The sequence below is a fragment of the Scyliorhinus canicula genome, chromosome 31, assembly GCF_902713615.1.
Source record: "Scyliorhinus canicula chromosome 31, sScyCan1.1, whole genome shotgun sequence".
In the NCBI taxonomy this organism is placed as follows: domain Eukaryota; kingdom Metazoa; phylum Chordata; class Chondrichthyes; order Carcharhiniformes; family Scyliorhinidae; genus Scyliorhinus; species Scyliorhinus canicula.
Window position 1 is genome coordinate 4,124,727 of NC_052176.1, and position 22,500 is coordinate 4,147,226.

Below are 22,500 nucleotides of genomic sequence, written 5' to 3' on the forward strand. Positions count from 1 at the left end.
AGTTGAGGGTCAGGGGTTAACCTTTTAGGACTGAGGGGAGGAGAAATGTCTTCACCCAGAGAGGGGGGGGGGGGGACTCTGTGGAATTTCCCACAGATCGGACCCCTCGCTGTGGGTGGGACTGGAAGACCCCGCCAGCGGGAACAGCCAGGAATTTACGGCCATTGTGCAGGGAGAGAGGGAGATCGAAGAGAGAGAGAGAGAGGGAGATCGGAGAGAGAGAGGGGGAGATCGGAGAGAGGGAGTGGGAGATCGGACAGAGTTCGAGTTGAGGTCAAAACTGCTCCTCGGATGTGTAAACAATATCTCTGGCCTTCGACATTTGCAGAGGAAGCCAAGTTCCATATCTGGGTCCCTTCCGGACCTAATCCCTAAATATAAATAAATAGTACTCTGGTGTTCAAGGATTCGTGAGCAGAGAGAAAATACGCCAACCCGAGCCCGAGAGGAGGACATTAGTGAACCAAATGGGGGGGGTTCACAACAATCGTCGTCATGGGAACGTTGGCGCAGGAGGAGGCCATTCAGCCCCTCGAGCCTATCCCGCCATTCAATGAGATCATGGCCGATCTGCGGCCTAACTCCATCTACCTGCCCTTGGCCCACAGCCCTGCATATCTTTGCTTAACGAAAACCTACCCATCTCAGATTTAAAATTAACAACTGATGTGGCTTCAACTGCGGTACGTGGGAGATCTGTCCTGAACGGTCTGGCCCTGATTTTTAGACCATGCTCCCCCAGTTTTAGAATCTCCAGCCAGTGGAAACAATTTGTCTTCATCTACCCCGTCTTTCCCTATTAATACTGTTACGACACCCCGAGCGAGCACACGGTTAATTCCAGCCGCCCAGGCCCCTGAGTCCCAACACAAGTGAATTAACCAATAATTTGTATAAAAATACCCAAAGTCTTTGGCCCTTGAGGGCCCAATAATTACAGTCACCGGGTTTGTAAACTGAAACACAATTACTGTTTATTTATAACAAGGTGAATGGTAAAATTTACAGCAGATACAATTGGTTACATTTTAATAAGTATCTAACCCCTACTTTAACTTGTTTCCCCATTCTGTGCATACACACACCAGACAGACAAACACAGAGGGGTGGAAAGGGGGGAAAATGCAAGTTCAGGTGATGTTTCCCAGCATGCTCTCTTCACACTAAGCTTGTAGGTCACAGTCTTTGTGTTGTGACCTGCATTGGTATTCCTGCAGCTCTTAAAAGCATCGGTAGCACAAGTGGATAGCACTGTGGCTTCATAGCACCAGGGTCCCAGGTTCGATGCCCCTCTGGGTCACTGTCTGTGCAGAGTCTGCACTTTCTCCCCCCGTGTCTGCGTGGGTTTCCTCCGGGTGCTCCAGTTTCCTCCCACAGTCCAAAGACGTGCAGGTTAGGTGGATTGGCCGTGATAAATTGTCCCTTAGTGTCCAAAAGGTTAGGGGTTATTGGGTTATGGGTATAATCGCCACATTCCGGCGCCTGTTCGGGGAGGCTGGTGGAAGTGAGGGCTTAAGTGGGTCAGTGCAGACTTGATGGGCCGAATGCCCTCCTTCTGCACTAAATGTTCTATGTTCTATCTTCATACTGACACGGGGAAGAACGTGCAAACTCCACACAGACAGTCACTCGAAGGCGGAATCGAACCTGTGTCCCCGGAGATGTGAGGCAGCGGTGTTGACCACTGTGTCACCGTGCCTTCAGCGAAATGGTGTACGAGGACACCCAGGTCTCGTCGCACATCCCCCCCCCCCCTCCCCTTGCCTAATTCAGATAATAATCTTCCTTTCCGTTTTTTGCTGCCAAAATGAAATGAAAATCGCTTATTGTCACGAGTTGGTTTCAAATGAAGTTACTGTGAAAAGCCCCTAGTCGCCACATTCCGGCGCCTGTTCGGGGAGGCCGTGCTGCTGGCCTGCCTTGGTCTGCTTTCAAAGCCAGCGATTTAGCCCTGTGCTAAACCAGCCCCTAACGATGGTCTCCTTCTCTGAGGAAGGATGTTCTTGCTCCCGAGGGAGTGCAGCGAAGGTTTACCAGGCTGATTCCTGGGATGGCGGGACTGTCACACGAGGAGAGATTGACGAGGTTGGGATTGTTCTCGCTGGAGTTCAGAAGAATGAGGGGGGATCTCATAGAGACTTATAAAATTCTAACAGGACTAGACAGGGTAGATGAAGGGAAGATGTTACCAATGATGGGTGTGTCCAGAGACAGGGGTCACAGTCTGAGGATTCTGGGTAAACCATTTCGGACAGAGATAAGGAGACATTTCTTCACACAAACAGTGGTGAGCCTGTGGAATTCATTCCCACAGGAAGTAGCTGATGCTAAAACATTGAATATATTCAAGAGGCGGCTGGATGTAGCACTTGGGGAGAATGGGATCAAAGGTTCTGGGGAGAAAGCAGGATTATTGAGTTGGATGATCAGCCATGATCGGGATGAATGGCGGAGCAGGCTCGAAGGGCCAAAAGGCCTCCTCCTGCTCCTATGGTCTATGTATCTATGTATGTATAAAAGCAGGCGCCCATTTTGGGTGGGGAATCCCCTCTCTTCAGCGGCTGACAGAGGAGCCAGGAGTCCCTTCCCGCGGGCTGTGGTATCTTAAACATCCACCAGGATATGAGTGGGCCTATTCACTAAGATCATGGCTGACCTACATTTTCAATCTTATCCCTCTTCGTTTTGCTTTAGTATCCAAAATTTCAGTCTTCTAAATGCCAAGGAATATAGGCCGACTCTCTCCTCACAGGACAACCACCTCATCGCATGAACCTCATCTACAGAACAAGAGGGAGGCAATATATCTCTATTAGATATTTTCTGTTGGAAAATGTATGCACCAGCATTGGGCGCTCATCCCTAATTGCCCTCTTGAGAAGGTGGCGGGTGAGCCGCCATCTTGAACCGGCTGCAGCCCCGTGGGCTGTGGGTACACCCGCCGTGCTGTTACGGAGGGAGTTCCCAGGATTTTAACCCCAGCCACAATGAAGGAAGGGCCGATGTATTTCTGAGTCGGGATGGCGAGCGGCTCGGAGGGGGGGGGGGACTTGCAGGTGGTGGTGTTCCCCGTGCGTCCGCTGTTGCCCTCGTCCTTCTAGACGGTAGAGGTGGCGGGTTTGGAAGGTGCTGTCGAAGGAGCGAGTGGCTGCGGGGCGTCTTGTAGACGGCGCACACGGCTGCCGCTGTGCGCCGGGGGGTGGAGGGAGTGAATGTTTGTGGTTAGCGTGTTGATCAAGGCTTTGGTCAGGGTGGTGTCGAGCTTCTCGAGTGTTGTTGGGAGCCGCACTCATCCAGGCGAGTGGAGAGTATTCCCTCACACTGTTTTTTAAAAATAAATTTAGAGTACCCAATTGTTTTTTTTTCCAATTAAGGGGCAATTTAGTGTGGCCAATCCACCTACTCTGCACATCTTTGGGTTGTGGGGGTGAAACCCACGCAAACACGGGGAGAATGTGCAAACTCCACACGGACAGTGACCCAGAGCCGGGATCGAACCTGGGACCTCGGCGCTGTAGTCCCAGTGCTAACCACTGTGGAACGTGCCGCCCCTATTAACCCAGGGGCTGTTTAGCACAGGGCTGAATCGCTGGCTTTGAAAGCAGACCAAGCAGGCCAGCAGCACGGTTCGATTCCCGTACCAGCCTCCCCGAACAGGTGCCGGAATGTGGCGACTAGGGGCTTTTCACAGTAACTTCATTGAAGCCTACTCGTGACAATAAGCCATTTTCATTTTTTTTTCATTTCATATTCCCTCACCCTCCTGATTTGTGCCTTGTTTGCGGTGGACGCAGACAGAGGGGGGCTCAACACGGAATCCATCCCATTGTCCGTCCACCTCCGGCCTGACTGGACACTCAGTCCAAAGGAGGGTGCCTGCCCCTTTAAACAGGGGCGTGGTTCCCCATCTCTCCCCTGAGATGGGCGGGGCAATGGTATCCGGGGCAACCGGCCTGTGATTGACAGGCGAGCTGACCAATGGTTATTGAGAACCCGCCCATAGGCTGAGCCAATCGGCGCCCCGCATGTCGGAGCCAATCAGGACGGAGCGCGTCTGCGGCCAATCGGTGGGCGAGGAGAAGGGCGGCGGCCAATCAGCGCCCAGAGCCATTGTTCCGGCCAGCCAATCGGCAGCGCTGTGCCGGGCGGGGAGCCAATCGGCAGCGCTGCGCCGGGCGGGGCGGGACCGGGCGCAGCCAATGGGAGGCGGCGGCGGCGGCGGGAGCAGAGAGTTTGAATGGCGGCGGCCGGGGATCGCCGTTAACCCGCGCCGGAGACACAGAGAGAGGGAATGGCGGCGGCGACAGGGGCACAGCGGGAGCCGGGTGAGTCAGGGAGTGGGCCGAGCATAATGGTGCAATCTACCCCTCCCCACAAACAGCGGTGCATTCCACCCCCCTCCACAAACAGTAATGCATTCCACCCCCCCCCCCCCCAATAGTGGTGCATTCCACCCCCCCCCACACACATAGTGATGCATTCCACACCCCCCCCCACACATAGTGATGCATTCCACACCGCCCCCCTACAGAAAGTGGTGTATTCCACACAAACCCCCCCCCCCCCAAACATATAGTGGTGAATTCCATCCCCCCAGCCCCACAAATAGTGGTGCATGCCCCCCCCTACAAATAGTGGTGCATCCCCACACACACACACACACATAGTGGTTCATTGCAACTCCCTCCCCACACATAGTGGTGCGTTCCACCCCAACCACAAATAGTAGTGCATTCCACAAACACCCCCCCCCCCCCACACACATATAGTGGTCCATTCCGCTCCCCCACACACAAATAGTGGTGCATTCCATCCCTCCTACAAATAGGTATGCATTTCACCCCCTCCCCACACACAAATAGAGGTGAATTCCATCCCCAACACAAATAGTGGTGCATTCCACCCCCCCCACAAATAGTGGTGCATTCTATCTCCCCCCCCCCCCCAGAAATAGTGGTGCATTCCATTTCCCCCCTCCGAAATAGTGATGCATTCCATCCCCCCCCCCCCAAATAGTGGTGCATTCCACCCCCCCACAAATAGTGGTGCATTCTATCTCTCCCCCCCCCCCCCGAAATAGTGGTGTATTCCACCACGCCATAGATAGGGGTGCATTCCACCCCCACAAATAGTGGTGCATTCCACCCCACCATAGATTGGGGTGAGTTTCACCCCGCCATAGAGAGGAGTGCGTTACACCCCGCCATTGGTAGTGGTGCATTCCACCCCAACAATAGTGGAGCATTCCACTCCCCCCACTAATAGTGGAGCATTTCACTCTCCCCCCCCCCACCCCCACCCACCAGTAGTGGAGCATTCCACTCCCCCCCCCCCCCCCCCTCACCAGTAGTGGAACATACCACCATCCCCCGCAAGAATAGTGGCGCATTCCACCCCTCCCACAATTGTGCATTCCATCCCCCATCCCACAAATAATGGTGCATGCCACCCTCACACACCACAAATAGTGGGTCCATACTACATACCCCCTGCCCATAGATAGTGGTGCATTCCACCAGTACTGTACCCCAGTGTTATACAGTGACAGACCCTCCCCACCAGTACTGTACCCCAGTGTTATACAGTGACAGACCCGTCCTCACCAGTACTGTACCCCAGTGTTATACAGTGACAGACCCATCCCCACCAGTACTGTACCCCAGTGTTATACAGTGACAGACCCGTTCCCACCAGTACTGTACCCCAGTGTTATACAGTGACAGACCCATCCCCACCAGTACTGTACCCCAGTGTTATACAGTAACAGACCCGTCCCCACCAGTACTGTACCCCAGTGTTATACAGTGACAGACCTGTCCCCGCCAGTACTGTACCCCAGTGTTATACAGTGACAGACCCGTCCCCACCAGTTATGTACCCCAGTGTTATACAGTGACAGACCCGTCCCCACCAGTACTGTACCCCAGTGTTATACAGTGACAGACCCATCCCCACCAGTACTGTACCCCAGTGTTATACAGTGACAGACCCGTCCCCACCAGTACTGTACCCCAGTGTTACGCAGTGACAGACCCGTCCCCACCAGTACTGTACCCCAGTGTTATACAGTGACAGACCCGTCCCCACCAGTACTGTACCCCAGTGATATACAGTGGCAGACCCCGTCCCCACCAGTACTGTACCCCAGTGTTATACAGTGACAGACCCGTCCCCACCAGTACTGTACCCCAGTGTTATACAGTGACAGACCCGTCCCCACCAGTACTGTACCCCAGTGTTATACACTGACAGACCCATCCCCACCAGTACTGTACCCCAGTGTTATACAGTGACAGACCCCGTCCCCACCAGTACTGTACCCCAGTGTTATACAGTGACAGACCCGTCCCCACCAGTACTGTACCCCAGTGTTATACAGTGACAGACCCGTCACTAGTACTGTACCCCCAGTGCTTAAACGTACCCGAGGGGCTGAATGGCCTCCTGCGCTGTAAAGAATCGGTGAAAAGTGTAGCGTTTGCTCGTCTGTCGGCCGCAGCCCGGAACCCTGACATTTCACTCTGTCTGTAGATCTACACCCACCAGCGAGGAGGAAATCTGATCGGCTGGCGGAGGCGGAGAGTAAGGAGAACGTGGTGAGTAGTTGAGTGGCAGCTGCGATTTGGGGGGGGGGGGGGGTTCGTCCGCCCCCCCTCCCCTTCCCCCATCCGCGTTCCCAGCTGCCTAATCGTTCGGAATAACTTTTTGGCATCCAAAGAGTTGCGGAGGAGAGACGTGCAAATGACTCCCGATCGCAGTTGGGGTTTGTGCCTCTTTTGTAGAAGGTGGGGAGGTTAGAGGCGGGTTAACTGGAGCTTCGACGTTACGGCGTTCAGCAAAACCGGTCCGGGCAGAGTGTTGGCTGAGGTCAGTGGTCTGTAATCAGAGCCCCGGTCCGAGGGGGGGGGCTGAAAGTTTTCGCCCGACGAGCAATCGGCGCCGGCGGGGCGAGCGTCAGACTGTTGGGGGCGGACCCCTCCCCGCTGAAGTGCGTCGGGCGTGTTTGTGTAGGGCGTGCGGACCGAGGGAGGTGCTTAGCATCTCTTCCCGAGTGTCGTGGAAATTATAATAGAGACAAATTCCTCGAAGGTTCGATTTAACGAAATTTATTTGCACAAACATATTTGCGGAGAGAGAGAGTTCCAGCTGCAAAGGCCAGGGCACCGCTCTCTGAGGTTCGATTGAAGGAAGCATATCTTTATCGTCTGAAATAACATCTTGAAGTAAATAGGCATGTTTATATCCAATAGAACATAGAACAGTACAGCACAGAACAAGCCCTTCGGCCCTCGATGTTGTGCCGAGCCATGATCACCCTACTCAAACCCACGTATCCACCCTATACCCGTAACCCAATAACCCCCCCCCCCCCCCCATAACCTTACTTTTAGGACACTACGGGCAATTTAGCATGGCCAATCCACCTAACCCGCACATCTTTGGACTGTGGGAGGAAACCGGAGCACCCGGAGGAAACCCACGCACACACGGGGAGGACGTGCAGACTCCACACAGACAGTGACCCAACCGGGAATCGAACCTGGGACTCTGGAGCTGTGAAGCATTTATGCTAACCACCATGCTACCGTGAGGCCCCCATGCTACCGTGCTGCCGTTGGCAATAGACCTTGGAAAGTACGCACGATGAAATACGTAGTACGTATGTTCTTGCCCATGGCTAAAAACAACTCGAGTACACATTTTGTTATCTTTCAGAGGACAATGTGTTTCCATAATAAGGCTGAGACCAGAATATTAAGCACTATTTAATTTATGTTACCTGACCTACTTACTTTCATTCAGAAGTAGTGTTGAACTATAGTCGAGCATTTCCCAGCATGCTTCTAAGTTGGCAACTCATTAATTTCCCTTCCACGCCGAGCCTCTCGTCCTCCTGAAGAGTGTGGGTTTTTTTTTTTTCTTTTCTCCGACCCTCGCGGGGCTGGTTTAGCTCACTGGGCTAAATCGCTGGCTTTTAAAGCAGGCCAGCAGCACGGTTCGATTCCCGTACCAGCCTCCCCGGAGAGGCGCCGGAATGTGGCGACTAGGGGGCTTTTCACAGTAACTTCGTTGAAGCCTACTCGTGACAATGAGCGATTTTCATTTCATTCCGTCGCTGACCCAGGCTCTCCGTTGTCCCGCAGGCTCCGGTGGTCAAGCGTTCGATCGTCCTGAAAAAGATCGAACCCCAAAAGAATGCGGTGAGTGGTGAATATTCCTGTTCTGTCTGGTATGGGTGAGGGGGGGGGGGGGGGGGGGTTGGAGCAGAGCGCGAACCTGCCTTTGTACTAACGTGGTTTACTTTTTCTTCCACTCCCCCCCTTTTTAGCAAAAGCGGGTTTCGGGGGAGCCTCGACAGAGCCCGCAGGTAAGAAGCCCGCGCGCCGCAGTTTGTGAGACGTGTTTGGCCGTGACAATACAAAATGGCAGCTAGGTCAGCGAAGAGGGAAGTCGTTACTGTCACCGGAAGCCATTTTGAAATGTCCTCTCATCAGTAGAAACTGACGGCGCGAGGGAGAGGCTGTGGTTGGTGTCTCAATGAGGAGATATCGTGCGTTGAAACACAAACCATTCGTTGGGCAGCGCGGTGGCTTCACAGCGCCAGGGTCCCGGGTTCGATCCCCGGGCTTGGGTCACCGTCTGTGCGGAGTCAGCGCGTTCTCCCCCCCCCCCCCCCCGTGTCTGCGTGGGTTTCCCTCTGGGTGCTCCGGTTTCCTCCCACAAGTCCCGAAAGATGTATCGGACGTTTTGAAAGTCACTCCGTCTGTTTTACTGGTCACCTGCTGTGAAGCCTGTTTGAGGAAGGCCCAAGCACGGGACATATTGTTCTATGTTCGATCACTGGATTTCTTTTTTTAAATTCAGTCGGTGGGCGGGATTCTGCAGTAATGGGACAAAGTCCGCGCGCCGGCGGGGAAACTGGCGGCAACCACTTCGGCGTCAACAGTCCCCGAAAGGGAGGAGTTCTCCACTTTCACGGGGGCTAGGTTGACGGCGGAGGGGTTGGCTCCGCTCCAGCCAGCGCCGAAGGGCCGGCGCGAGTTCGCGCATGTGCAGACCGGCTGGCGTATTTCCACGCGCGGGCGGGCGTATGTCCGCGCATGGGCGGGGGTTCCCTTCTCCGCGCCGGCCCCCGGGCAATATGGCGGAGCCCGACAGGGGCCCAGCGCGGAGGAATTAAGGCCCCCCCCCCATGGAACAAGCCCGGCCGCAGATCGGTGGGCCCCGATCGCGGGCCAGGTCATCGTGCCCACCGCAAATCCCCCCCCCCCCCCCCCACGGTTGGATCCGCCTGCCCCCACCCCCCAGGACCGCCCCCCCCGGCACACTTACCTGCCAGGTCCCGCCGTGTGTGAGGTGAGGAATTCACGCCAGCGGGACTGGGCAAAACTTTACGTCCACTCGGTCCAGAGAATTGCCCGGGGGGGGGGGGGGGCGCGCTGTCAACGGCCCCCGACCAGCCTGGCGAGCATCCCGCCGGCCCAGGAAAAGCGGCGCCGGAGAATAGGGCAGCCGGCGTCGGGGCGGGATTCACGCCCCACCGTGGGGGGGGGGGAGTGGGGGGATTCTCCGACCCGGCTCAGGGTCGGAGAATCCCAGCCAAAGAATTTGGAGATTGTGCCTTTTTTTTTAAAAACCCTGAAGGTTGGAGAGGGGCCGGCGGGGGAACCTGCGCACATTTTAGGCCGGGGATTGAATGAATCGGAGCTGGCGGCCTTGAGGATTTGGGCGCCAAAACGGAGGGACAAATTGTGTCCGAGGGCTGCCGAGCTGAGCGAGGGATTGCGCTCGAAACCGCCAAGGAGGCCCACAGTTGGGCAGAGAATCAGAAGGAGGTTCCTCTCTGCCTTTTGGAGCTGGCGGGGTTTGGACGTAGGGTGCAGTGGGGTGGCGGGTGCCTGACTCGGTTCTTGAAATAATGCCCAGACTCGATGCTGACCTAGTTCTCTCTCTCTCTCGCTCTCTCTCTCCTCGCACAGCTTACCAAACCTACCACCGCGGCCCCGAGGCGCAGCCCACGGGTAAGTGTACGCACGGACTCTCCTCCCCCCCAAGGGGGTGGAAATTGGGGTGATCGATGGACGGACCAGGGGTGGGCAATAAGGAAAAGCTGCTCCCCCCCCCCCCCCCCCCATCCGTGGTGCCTGATCGGCAGGCTGTTCTCACTGGAAAGGCGGAGGCCGAGGGGGAGACCTGATAGAGGTCTACAAGATTACGAGAGGCATAGACAGGGTGGATAGTCAGAGGCATGGAGGTGTCGCTCACAAGGTGCAGGTTCAAGGTGAAAGGGGAAAGGTTAAGGGAGACGTGCGGGGGGTACGTTTTTCACGCAGCGAGCGGTGGGTGCCTGGAGCGCGCTGCCGGAGGATGTGGTGGAGGCTGGCACATTAGCAACAGTTAAGAGGCTTCTGGAGGGCAGCAGGGATGGCGCAGTGGGTTAGCCCTGCTGCCTCACGGCGCCGAGGTCCCAGGTTCGATCCCTGGGTCACCGTCCGTGTGGAGTTTGCACATTCTCCCCGTGTCTGCGTGGGTTTCGCCCCCACAACCCAAAGATGTGCTAGGTGGATTGGCCAGGCTAAATTGCCCCTTAATTGGGAAAAAATGAATTGGGTACACTAGATTTATTTTTTAAAAAGAGGCATGAGTACATGAATAGGGAGGAAATAGAGGGAGACGGACCGAGTAAGGACAGAAGGTTTTATTTTTAGTTCGGGCATTGTGATCGGCACGGGCTTGGAGGGCTGAAGGGCCTGTTCCTGTGCTGTACTTCCCTTGCTCTTTGAAGGCTGGCGATTCCCCTTCAAAAGGGACAGCACAGACTCGGAAGGCCCAAGCCTGGCCCGCACTGCGCCAGTCTCTGATTTGTAAAGTTCAGTGAAGCAAGGATGCAGCGAGCAAATTGCCCGATTCGCCTTTGCAAAGAGCTGACAGCCCACATTAACATTAATAGCACACTGTGACATCCGTTTTCCCTTCACAAACCAGCAAAAGTTTATAAAGTATCCAGCCTCAAACTATCGTTAAAACTTATCCGTCCAAAAACAAACAAAAAGAAAAAACACTGTTGCCCTTCCGAACTTTGGAAGGTTGGCAAGGGATCTGGAATGTTGCGCCCTCGGTTCCGACAACGGCATGTCGAGGAAGGGCGGGTGAAGTGGGCCACTGTCTTTGTTAAACCTCGCTTCCAAGACAGCGACGGACTCCCCTCAGCCAGTATCCCAGACGTCCCCGTTGAGCTAACTAAATGAACAGAGCAAGAGGCAAAACCTCCATCGTCTGCTCTTTGCAAGACAGACTCGCAAGGAACACTATATGTGATCGAAGGGGGGGGGGGGTCAATACCCACAGTCCCTGTGGTGCCCACTGGGCACGGCGGAAGGCCTTGACGGTGCCACCCCCCCCCCCCCCCCTCGACTCTATCATAGAACAGCACAGAACAGGCCCCTCGATGTTGTGCTGAGCATTGTCCGAAACCCAGATCAAGCTATCCCGCTCCCTGTCATTCTGGTGTGCTCCATGTGCCTATCCAATAGCCGCTTGAAAGTTCCTAAAGTGTCCGACTCCACTATCACAGCAGGCAGTCCATTCCACACCCTAACCACTCTCCGAGTAAAGAGCCTACCTCGGACATCCCTCCTGTATCTCCCACCCTGAATCTTACAGTTATGCCCCCTTGTAACAGCTACATCCACCCGAGGAAATAGTCTCTGAACGTCCACTCTATCTATCCACCCTCATCATCTTATAAACCTCCATTAAGTCGCCTCTCATCCTCCTCCGCTCCAAATGAGAAAAGCCCTAGCTCCTTCAACCTTTCCTCATAAGACCTATCCTGCAAACCAGGCAGCATCCTGGTAAATCTCTTTTGCCCCCTTTCCAATGCTTCCACATCCTTCCTATAATGAGATGACCAGAACTGCACACAATACTCCAAATTCCCGTAACAGCCTCCCCGAATAGGCGCCGATATGTGGCGACTAGGGGCTTTTCACAGTAACTTCATTTGAAGCCTACTCGTGACAATAAGCGAGTTTCATTTCATTTCACGTGGTCTCACCAGGGTCATGTATAGTTGCAGCATAACTTTAGAACATAGAACAGTACAGCACAGAACAGGCCCTTCGGCCCTCGATGTTGTGCCGAGCAATGATCACCCTACTCAAACCCACGTATCCACCCTATACCCGTAACCCAACAACCCCCCCCCCCCCCCCCTTACTTTTTAGGACACTACGGACAATTTAGCATGGCCAATCCACCTAACCCGCACATCTTTGGACTGTGGGAGGAAACCGGAGCACCCGGAGGAAACCCACGCACACACGGGGAGGACGTGCAGACTCCGCACAGACAGTGACCCAACCGGGAATCGAACCTGGGTCTTTGCGGCTCTTAAACTCAAGCCCCCTGTTAATAAACACTATAGGCCTTCTTCACGGCTCTATCCACTTGAGTGGTCTGTGGACTTCAGAGATCTGTGGACATGAACCCCAAGATCTCTCTGTTCCTCCACATTCCTCAGAGCCCTGCCGTTGACCCTGTAATCCGCATTCAATTTTTTTTCTACCAAAATGAATCACCTCGCACTTATCAGGGTTAAACTCCATCTGCCATTTTTCGGCCCCAGATCTGCATCCTATCAATGGCTCTTTGCCGCCTCCAACAGCCCTCCACTACTCCACCAATCGCAGGCCTCGATCCTTGATTTTGAGGCGAGATAAAAATCCAGGAGCATTGTGGGTCGCACAGGCCGATCTCCCTGCTAAACGTGGACGGCAAGCTATTGACCCAGATCTTAGCCTCGTGAATTGAGGACTGTGTGCCAGGGGTGATAGGGGAGGACCAGGTGGGGGTATTTTTGTTGGCGTGTTGTTTATGTCAGCCATGTTGGCTGGTTTTGGGCGGTTGTCCATTGTGTTAAAATTGGGTTAAGGTTTCTAATTTAAATGCCTCCATAGAATATTGTTTTTTTTAAAATAAATAAATAAACAAATTGGATTTTGTTTTTGCAGCTTTCCCCGGAGGCCAGGAAAGAAAATGTTTGCCTCAGTTTGGGAAGCCCGCCTGGCGACGAGGCCGGAAAGGTCCTCGCCTCGCCCCGGGGCCCGTCGGCCGTGAGCCCCCCCCGCGCCGGGGAGGCGGGCGTCTCCCCGGACACGGACCCCTCGCCGCTCCGGAGCACGGCCATGTCCCAGAAGGTGCGGCGCTCGTACAGCCGCCTGAGCCCCCTTGGCATCCACGCCCTAAACACGAGCGCCGGCGGCAGAGGCTTCCGGACGTCCCCGTGCCCGGCGAGCGAAGCCTCCGACACGTCCACGCCCAACCAGCTGCCGGCCTCGCGCCGGTCCTTCTTCGGCTTCGAGAGGCTCCTGGCCGGCGAGGCGGCGTTGGGGGTCTCGCCGGTCAAACCCTTGATCCCCAAGGAGGCGGCGGAGTTGTTGGGGCAGGTCAGCCATGCCGCCGAACTGGCGCCATCGCCGGACCGCGACATCCCCGGCATCGCTATCGTCAAACAGAAGAGGAAGAAACGGAAGATTCCACAGATCGAGGTAAGACTCCCAGACCACAACCGTGAGCGGCTAGCTGGCTGGCGACCCCTTCGGAGTGTCCATTCACGTCGAGAGGGCTAGCATACAAGATTAGGGATGTACTCCTGAGGCTGTATGAGGCTCTGGTCAGACCCCAATTTGGAGTATTGTGAGAGGTTTTGGGCCCCGTATCTAAGGAAGGATGCGGTGGGGCCTTGGAGAGGGTCCAGAGGGAGGTTCGCAAGAATGATCCCCGGAATGAAGAGCTTGTCGTATGAAAATGAAAATCGCTTATTGTCACGAGTAGGCTTCAAAATAAAGTCGCTGTGAAAAGCCCCTAGTCGCCACTTTCCGGCGCCTGTTCGGGGAGGCCGGGACGGGAATTGAACCGCTCTGCTGGCCTGCCTGGGTCTGCTTTAAAAGCCAGCGATTTAGCCCAGTCTGCTAAACCAGCCCACACACCACAGAGTGTGTGTGAGAGAGAATGTGAGAGCGTGTGTGTGTGTGTGAGAGAGAATGTGAGAGCGTGTGTGTCAGAGAGAATGTGAGAGCGTGTGTGTGAGAGAATGTGAGAGCGTGTGTGTGAGAGAGAATGTGAGAGCGTGTGTGTGTGAGAGAATGTGAGAGCGTGTGTGTGAGAGAGAATGTGAGAGCGTGTGTGTGAGAGAGAGTGTGAGAGCGTGTGTGTGAGAGAGAATGTGAGAGCGTGTGAGAGAGAATGTGAGAGCGTGTGTGAGAGAGAATGTGAGAGCGTGTGTGAGAGAGAATGTGAGAGCGTGTGTGAGAGAGAATGTGAGAGCGTGTGTGTGAGAGAGAATGTGAGAGCGTGTGTGTGTGAGAGAGAATGTGAGAGCGTGTGTGTGTGTGAGAGAGAATGTGAGAGCGTGTGTGTGAGAGAGAATGTGAGAGCGTGTGTGTGAGAGAATGTGAGAGCGTGTGTGTGAGAGAGAATGTGAGAGCGTGTGTGAGAGAATGTGAGAGCGTGTGTGTGAGAGAGAATGTGAGAGCGTGTGAGAGAATATGAGAGCGTGTGTGAGAGAGAATGTGAGAGCGTGTGTGTGAGAGAGAATGTGAGAGCGTGTGTGTGAGAGAGAATGTGAGAGCGTGTGTGTGAGAGAGAATGTGAGAGCGTGTGTGTGAGAGAATGTGAGAGCGTGTGTGTGAGAGAATGTGAGCGTGTGTGAGAGAGAGAGTGTGAGAGCGTGTGTGTGAGAGAGAATGTGAGAGCGTGTGTGTGAGAGAATGTGTGTGTGTGTGTGTTAGAGAATGCTTGTGTGTGAGAGAGAGAATGTGTGTCTGTGTGAGAGAGTATGTGTGTGAGTATGGGTGTGTGTGAGTGTGTGTATGAGTTTGTGTGAGTGTGTGCGGTCGAGGTCTCTGGTTCTGTACTCGTTGGAGTTTAGAAGGATGGGGGGGGGATCTTATTGAAACGTACAGGATACTGCGAGGCCTGGGATAGAGTGGACGTGGAGAGGATGTTTCCACTTGTAGGAGAAACTAGAACCAGAGGACACAATCTCAGACTGAAGGGACGATCCTTTAAAACAGAGATGAGGAGGAATTTCTTCAGCCAGAGGGGGGTGAATCTGTGTAAATCTTTGCCGCAGAAGGCTGGAGGCCAAATCACTGAGTGTCTTTAAGACAGAGATAGATAGGTTCTTGATTAATAAGGGGATCAGGGCGAAGGCAGGAGAATGGGGATGAGAAAAATACCAGTCATGATTGAATGGCGGAGCAGACTCGATGGGCCGAGTGGCCTAATTCTGCTCCTATGTCTTCATGGTGTTCTGAGGTTGTGAGAAAGATGATATAGTTAACGGTGACCCCAACCAGATCTCCCAGAATCCTTACAGTGCAGGAGGAGGCCATTCAGCCCATCGAGTCAGTACCAGCCCTCAGAAAGAGAACCCGACCTGGGCTCACTCCCCCTGACGTATCCCCGTAACCCCAGCCAGCCTTTTGGACGCTAAGGGGTGATTTTTTTTTTAGCACGGCCAGTCCACCTAACCTGGGTGAGGACCTCTGATCCGGTTACCTGTTACCTCCAGTAGGGGGCAGCCCACAGTGGCGGGTCCGCCACCCCGCGCACGGCCTCCAGGTCGAGGGGTACGGTGTTCCTGGGAGCGCTCGCGAGTTGGAATTGTGCGACCGAGCCTCTGGGATGGAGCCCCCATGGAGTCAGAGCAGAGAGCGGCTGGTAGCTCATGGGGGGGGCAAAGGGTACAGGAGAGGGGAGAATCAGGCTATCGAACATCGCTGATCGGCCACCATCGTCAGGCGCGGCGGAGCAGGCTCGAGGGGCCGAATGGCCACCTTCCCGCTCCTATTTTGTCCATACATGTGAGGCCCCGCAATGACGTGACCCGATGTCTGCCCCGGGGCTCTGTGCCGGTGGAACCCGGGTAAGCCGCTGAATGTTGAGCCCCCAACCTGATCGCCCCGCCTGCGCTTTGCTTGTTTCTTTGCAGAAATCCGCTTTGGACGAGTGGGCGGCCCAGATGAACGCCAGTTTCGATGAGGCGGAACGGTTTGATTTGCTGGTGGAGTGACCTGGAGCCGACTGGAAACGGATTCGTCTTCCTGGGGGGGGGGGACCCAAACCGTTTCTCGAGGCACCGCCCTGTATCCGATGACCGGAGGAGGGGCAGGCCAGTCCAGGAGCCCAGTGACCTCCGCTCTTTGGGTTAGCTGCTGCTACCGATGCTCTCTCTCTCTCCCCGCACCCCTCCCCCCCCCACCCGAATCGCTCGCTGCTGCTTTCCGACGCTGAACGTCTCCCGCGGCCCAACCCCCGTTACAGGCGTCTATCCCGGCGGTGGCCACTGATTGGTGTTGCATGCTGGGAAACGGTGCGCCGCTGGGATTATTTGCCCCCCCCTCCCCTCTCCTCTCCCCACCCCAAATCGCCCACAGCCTGCCGCAGAAACACGTGAGAGATAAACATAGTCAGCACTTGTCTCTCTCTCTCTCTCTCTCCTCCATTGCTGATCGTCCTCCTGATGCGTTTTAAGACCCGTCTCGTTCTCCGGGAGGGGTCGGTGCTGTCGAGGGATGGGCCGAACTCTCTCTCTCTCTCTCTCTCTCTCTCTTTTCTCTCTCTCTCTCTCTCCCCCCCCCCCCCCCCCCCCCCCCCCCCCCCCCCCCCCCCCCCCCCACCCCGTGGGCGTATCGACGTGGCAAAAACGCCCGTCCCGTCTTTGAAAATGCCGGGACATTTTCCGTGGCGTGTGCGGCAACTGGATCTCGGGCTCTCCTTCCCCCGGATAAACGATCGCGCACCGTGCCCGACAATTTGAAATCAAATCCGGTATTAAGTACGGCTGGCTCTCCCCCCCCCCCCCCCCAAACGATCAAATTTTGTATTGCTCCAGAACCGCGAAGCGTTGATCTCCGTTTCAGTGAACCGGCCAAACCCGGCAGTTAACCGAACCGATCATGGGACAAGAGTACGCGGAGATTTTACCTCTCCTGTTAGAAGTATAATTAAACTGTGACTGTATTTCTGCGCATGAACAGCCACACACACACACCACACGTTAAGGAGTGCCACGGTGGTGACATGAGAACTATTGCTGCATGCCTTAATTAAGATAATAAATTAGAATTTTAAAAACAAAATGCCTTGTTTGCGTGTTCTGTCAAGCCGATGAAATGAATGTTGTGCTCGCACAGCTGGCCTGTGTGGGTCCGCGCGTCGATATTTTTGTCCCTAATCCCCTGTCCCATGCACAATTCCTCCTCCGTCTCCGCCGGGAGAGGAAATGGCCTTTTGGGAGCGGTGGAAATGAGTGTGTGTGCGCGCTGTTGCTCGTCTGTAGGGACTTGTTGTGAGAATCAAATCGGGGTGGGGGGGGGGGGGGGGGGGGTGGTGGTGCGTGTGTTCATTCCGTCTGCCGTCGATTGTTGTGTGAGAGTGTGCTCCTCTCCAGCGGGGACATTGTGGGTAGCGCAATTGCTTCACAGCCCCGGGGGTCCCAGGTTCGATTCCCGGCTTGGGGTCGCTGTCTGTGCGGAGTCTGCACATCCTCCTCCCCCGTGTGTGCGTGGGTTTCCTCCGGGTGCTCCGGTCACCTCCCACAGTCCAAAGATGTGCAGGTTCGGTGGATTGGCCGTGCTAAATTGCCCTTAGTGTCCAAAGATGTGCAGGTTAGGTGGATTGGCCGTGCTAAATTGCCCCTTAGTGTCCAAAGATGTGCAGGTTAGGTGGATTGGCCGTGCTAAATTGCCCCTTAGTGTCCAAAGATGTGCAGGTTAGGTGGATTGGCCGTGCTAAATTGCCCTTAGTGTCCAAAGATGTGCAGGTTAGGTGGATTGGCCATGCTAAATTGTCCCTTAGTGTCCAAAGATGTGCAGGTTAGGTGGATTGGCCATGCTAAATTGTCCCTTAGTGTCCAAAGATGTGCAGGTTAGGTGGATTGGCCGTGCTAAATTGTCCCTTAGTGTCCAAAATTGCCCTTAGTGTTGGGTGGGGTTGTTGACCTCGGGTAGGGTGCTCTTACCAAGAGCCGGTGCAGACTCGATGGGCCGAATGGCCTCCTTCTGCACTGTAAATTCTACGATAATCTATCAAATAAGACGGCAACAAATAAGGTCGACCGAGGTGCGGACAAAATCCCCAGGGTTTTCCCTTGTGAATTCAACGTTTGTCTGATAGTCAACAACTCGAGTTGCGTCATACCTATAGGTTCAGTACAGAAATAACAGGAATAAAAATCCCCCAAGAATTATGGAGCTGGGGGGGGGGGGGGGGGGGGGAGAAAGAGTTACACTGACACCCACAACGCAATGAAACTCCCTTTCCAGGGCAGAGTGATCTCGCCCCAAGACACAGAAAACAGACGCAGGCCATTCAGCCTTCGAGCCTGCTCCACCATTCATTCCAATCATGGCCGATCATCAAGTTCAATACCCGGTGGCCCATCGCTGAGATAAGGGATAGCAGACACTGCGATCCTGACAAGAGCACAGTTTAATGACCCAGGCTCTATAAATACACACACAGATAGACACACACTCCGAGCTCCAGAGCAAGTCAACGCGACAGAAGGGTTGTGGAAAAAAAGCTTCGGTACAAGCCGTCCCTAATTTAGTAGATATTTGTCAAAAATCACTCAGCAGAACCATTTTTGCGAGAAAATAAATATAAATTGTGTTGTGCTAACAATTGCACACACAAACACGAAACGGTACAAAAGAGGCTTTATTACCGTGAGATGTTATTACCTCAAGTGGAGCTGTAAAATGGCAGCTCAGGAGACCTCATGGATATTTATACTGCTCCTGTGGGCGGAGCTAGCCGGCAGGGGCTTACCGACAAACTATGCAGGGGGCTTACCGACAAATTTGTAATAGCCGGTACTATTGTACATCCCCTAATAGAGGCACACACATATATATACAGTGGTATTACCACAAATTGTGTGCTCGCGCCTCGGCTAATTTGCCAGCAAACATGTTATTCTAAACATACAGCTGGGAGATCTGACGGATATATCCTGCCGCTGGGGTCTCACGTGGTCGCTGCCGATTGCGCTGTCGGTGAGGTTAGATCTTCAGCAGCCTGCTGTCTGCATCCCCCCCCCCCCCCCCCCACCGGGGGCGGGCCTGTCTGGCCGCACCGCCATCGACGAGCTCTCGTTTGGCAGCCATTTTAGATTTCCCCGACTGGTCGGCGTCCCCTCCCTTTAGCCCCAAGAACTGCATCTGATTCCTTCAGAATCACACAACGTTTTGGCCTCCGCTACTGTCTGTGGTGGCGAATTCCACAGAGTCCCCCCCCCCCTCTCTGGGTGAAGAAATTTCTCCTCACCTCAGTCCTAAAAGGTTAACCCCTGACCCTCAAACTATGACCCCCTAGTTCTGGACTCCCCCCACCATCGGGAACATTCTTTCCGAATCTACCCTGTCCAATCCTGTTAGAATTTTACAAGTTTCTATGAGCTCCCCTCTCACTCTTCTAAACTCCAATGAACATAATCCTGACCGACTCAATCCCTCCTCATATGACAGTCCCGCCATCCCAGGAATCAGCCTGGTAAACCTTCGCTGCTCTCCCTCCAGAGCAAGAACATCCTTCCTCAGAGAAGGACACCAAAACTACCCACAATACTCCAGGTGTGGCCTCACCAAGGCCCTGTACAATGGCAGTAAAACATCCCGATTCCTATACTCGAATAATCTTGTTATGAAGGCCAACATACCATTTGCCTTCTTTACCGCCTGCTGTACCTGCGCGCTTACTTTCAGCGACTGATGCACGAGGACACCAAGGTCTTGCTGAGTATCCGCCTCTCTCAATTTCATAGAATTTACAGTGCAGAAGGAGGCCATTCGGCCCATCGAGTCCGCACCGGCCCTGAGAAAGAGCACCCTACTGAAGCCCACGTATCTACCCTATCCCCGGAACCCAGTAACCCCCCCCCCCCTTAACATTTTTTGGACACTGAGGACAATTTATCACGGCCAATCCACCTAACCTGCACATCTTTGGACTGTGGGAGGAAACCGGAGCACCCGGAGGAAACCCACGCAGACACGGGGAGAGAACGTGCAGACTCCGCACAGACAGTGACCCAGCCAGGAATCGAACCTGGGACCCTGGAGCTGCGAAGCAACTGTGCTAACCACTGTGCTAACATGCCGCCCTTTACACCCGTTCACATGCGGATAACTTCATATTTACCACGTTATACTACATCTGCCATGCATGCGCCCACTCACAGCCAATAAGGAAAAGGACCGAGTACGACACGTCCAAGGGAGTCTCAGACCTCAAACGCAGGGCCTCCCTTGGAAGATTGAGGAAGCAAATACAGCAAGCAAGACCCTAGCTACCGAACCCCACCCACTGGCTCTCAGGTCCGGGGGGGGGGGGGGGGGGGGGGGTAGCAAAGCCATCTCCAAACTGCTGACCGAAAAACCCCGCTCATTGAGCCACGGCACCGGGACCAGCTATCTCAACGCCCCCACCCGAGCTCAGGCGGAAACCGAGAACAAGGAGAGGGACTGGCGCATCTCTTGAGCTGTCAGAGCTCAAATCATTCGGACGACAGAGCTGCCACCCAAGGCCCGTGAAAGATGGACGAGAACCGCCGGTGTGAGACCTCCCTCCCACCCCCCCCCCCCCCCCCCTCTCCAAGGGACAAAGGAAAGGAAAGCCCTTGGGCTCAACGCGGGGCCCGTCCCAAAGTCGTTGCCTGACCCAGTCACGCCCGGCTCCCCCCCCCCCCCCCCCCCCCCCCCCCCCCCAGGGTGCCCAGTCCATCCTGATGGAGTCAGGGGAAAGGGGGTGACTGGGTGGGGGGGGGGGGGGAGCAGGAGAGGCTTGCTGCTCAGTCCTGTGGGCACCCCCCCCCCCTGGATTCAGCCGCGGAGAAATTCCCAGCTGGGTTCGAGAATCGGGAGGGGGGGGGGGGGGCACGGTTTTGCAGATCTCGATCTGGGGGCCGGGCAAATGAAATTCAGCGCAGCACATTTAGTTCCTGCGGTCTAGTCCTGGGATGGGGTGTGAGGCCTCCGATCGCTGGCTCTGTGCTGTCCTGTTCCGGATCTCAGTCGCGAGGGCCAGTCCGCCTAAGCTGCACATCTTTGGACACTAAGGGACAATTTAGCACGGCCAATCTACCCAACCTGCACATCTTTGGACACTAAGGGGCAATTTAGCACGGTCAGTTCGCCTAACCTGCACATCTTTGGACACTAAGGGGCAATTTAGCACGGCCAATCTACCTAACCTGCACATCTTTGGACACTAAGGGGCAATTTAGCACGGCCAATCCACCCAATCTGCACATTTTTGGACACTAAGGGACAATTTAGCACGGCCAATCCACCTAACCTGCACATCTTCGGGCTGTGGGGCGGAAACCGGAGCACCCGGAGGAAACCCACGCAGACACGGGGAGAGAACGTGCAAACTCCGCACAGACAGAAATCCCGAGGTCGGAATCGAACCCGGGTCTTTGACGCTGCGAGGCAGCGGTGCTAACAGCGGTGAAGAATTTCCAGGTGTTCCAGCGGGGTGGGGGGGCAGCTGCAACGCGAGGCAATTTGAATACTCACGGGAGCCAAGTGCCAAACAAACAGATCTCAGGTCGGACTGAGCGCTGCTAGCAAGCACAGCAGTGAATTCAAGTGTGAGGAGAGACATTTGCCGGAGGTGGTGGTTGGTGGTGGTGGTTGGTGGGGGGGGGGGGGGGTATTGTCACTCCTGAAAACAGCCTTGCCTCCTCACATTCCAACCTTGATGGACTAATTTGGGTTGCAACATGGTGGCCATTTTGCCCCTTAGCTCGATCTGAGCTATGGGCAACAGGAGCATGCAACTCGACAATTTCAGATCTTGATCGCAACATTTACGATGCTGAGGGGGGGGGGGGGGGGGGGGGGGTTGGACGTTGTCGCAGTTGTCTTATGCTTCTTCATGTAGCATAAACTGCTTCCTTGACGTGTGTATTGACAGTGATGCATATCACCACAGTAGCCGAACCAAAATGCATGGTGGGAAATTTGGCCAAGTAAAGAAATAGCACAGTGGTCAGCGCTGTTGCTTCACAGCGCCAGGAACCCGGGTTTGATTCCTGGGCTTGGGTCACTGTTTGTGCGGAGTCTGCACGTTCTCCCCCCCCCCCCGTGTCTGCGTGGGTTTCCTCCGGATGCTCCGGTTTCCTCCCACAAGTCCCCGAAAGACGTGCTTGTCGGGTGAATTGGACGTTCTGAATTCTCCCTCGGTGTACCCGAACAGGCGCCGGAATGTGGCGACCAGGGGATTTTCACAGCAACGTCTGGTGTGCTTCCGTTTACCAGGCCTTTTGAAGGACGACCTCGGACTCACACGCACATGTCATGGAACATTCTGGAATCGTATGAAGGCAGATCGCAGCCTGGGCCCGGGTTTAGAGAACCCCAAAGTGTATCATGGAGTTCACCTGACCCACAACTTTTACTAGATTGTGGTATGGGGAGCACACGG

General features: G+C 54.9%; 1 protein-coding gene across 1 annotated transcript; it reads left to right on the top strand.

Moving 5' to 3' along the window:
• Nucleotides 1–4,200: 4,200 nt before the first annotated feature.
• cdca5 (cell division cycle associated 5) lies at nt 4,201–16,641 on the top strand. The gene is made up of 7 exons (XM_038787516.1): nt 4,201–4,325; nt 6,532–6,596; nt 8,145–8,201; nt 8,330–8,368; nt 9,981–10,022; nt 13,014–13,550; nt 15,998–16,641. The coding sequence occupies exons 1-7, from the start codon at nt 4,292–4,294 to the stop codon at nt 16,076–16,078; spliced, it is 855 nt and encodes a 284-aa protein (XP_038643444.1). The 5' UTR covers nt 4,201–4,291; the 3' UTR covers nt 16,079–16,641.
• The last annotated feature ends 5,859 nt before the right edge of the window (nt 16,642–22,500 follow it).

Bases quoted from the DNA above. Each gene is read 5' to 3' on its own strand.
- cdca5 (XM_038787516.1), top strand. From the start codon at position 4,292: ATGGCGGCGGCGACAGGGGCACAGCGGGAGCCGG. The intron at 6,597-8,144 runs GTGAGTAGTTGA...GTTGTCCCGCAG, and splicing joins CGGAGAGTAAGGAGAACGTG to GCTCCGGTGGTCAAGCGTTC. The intron at 13,551-15,997 runs GTAAGACTCCCA...GTTTCTTTGCAG, and splicing joins GGAAGATTCCACAGATCGAG to AAATCCGCTTTGGACGAGTG.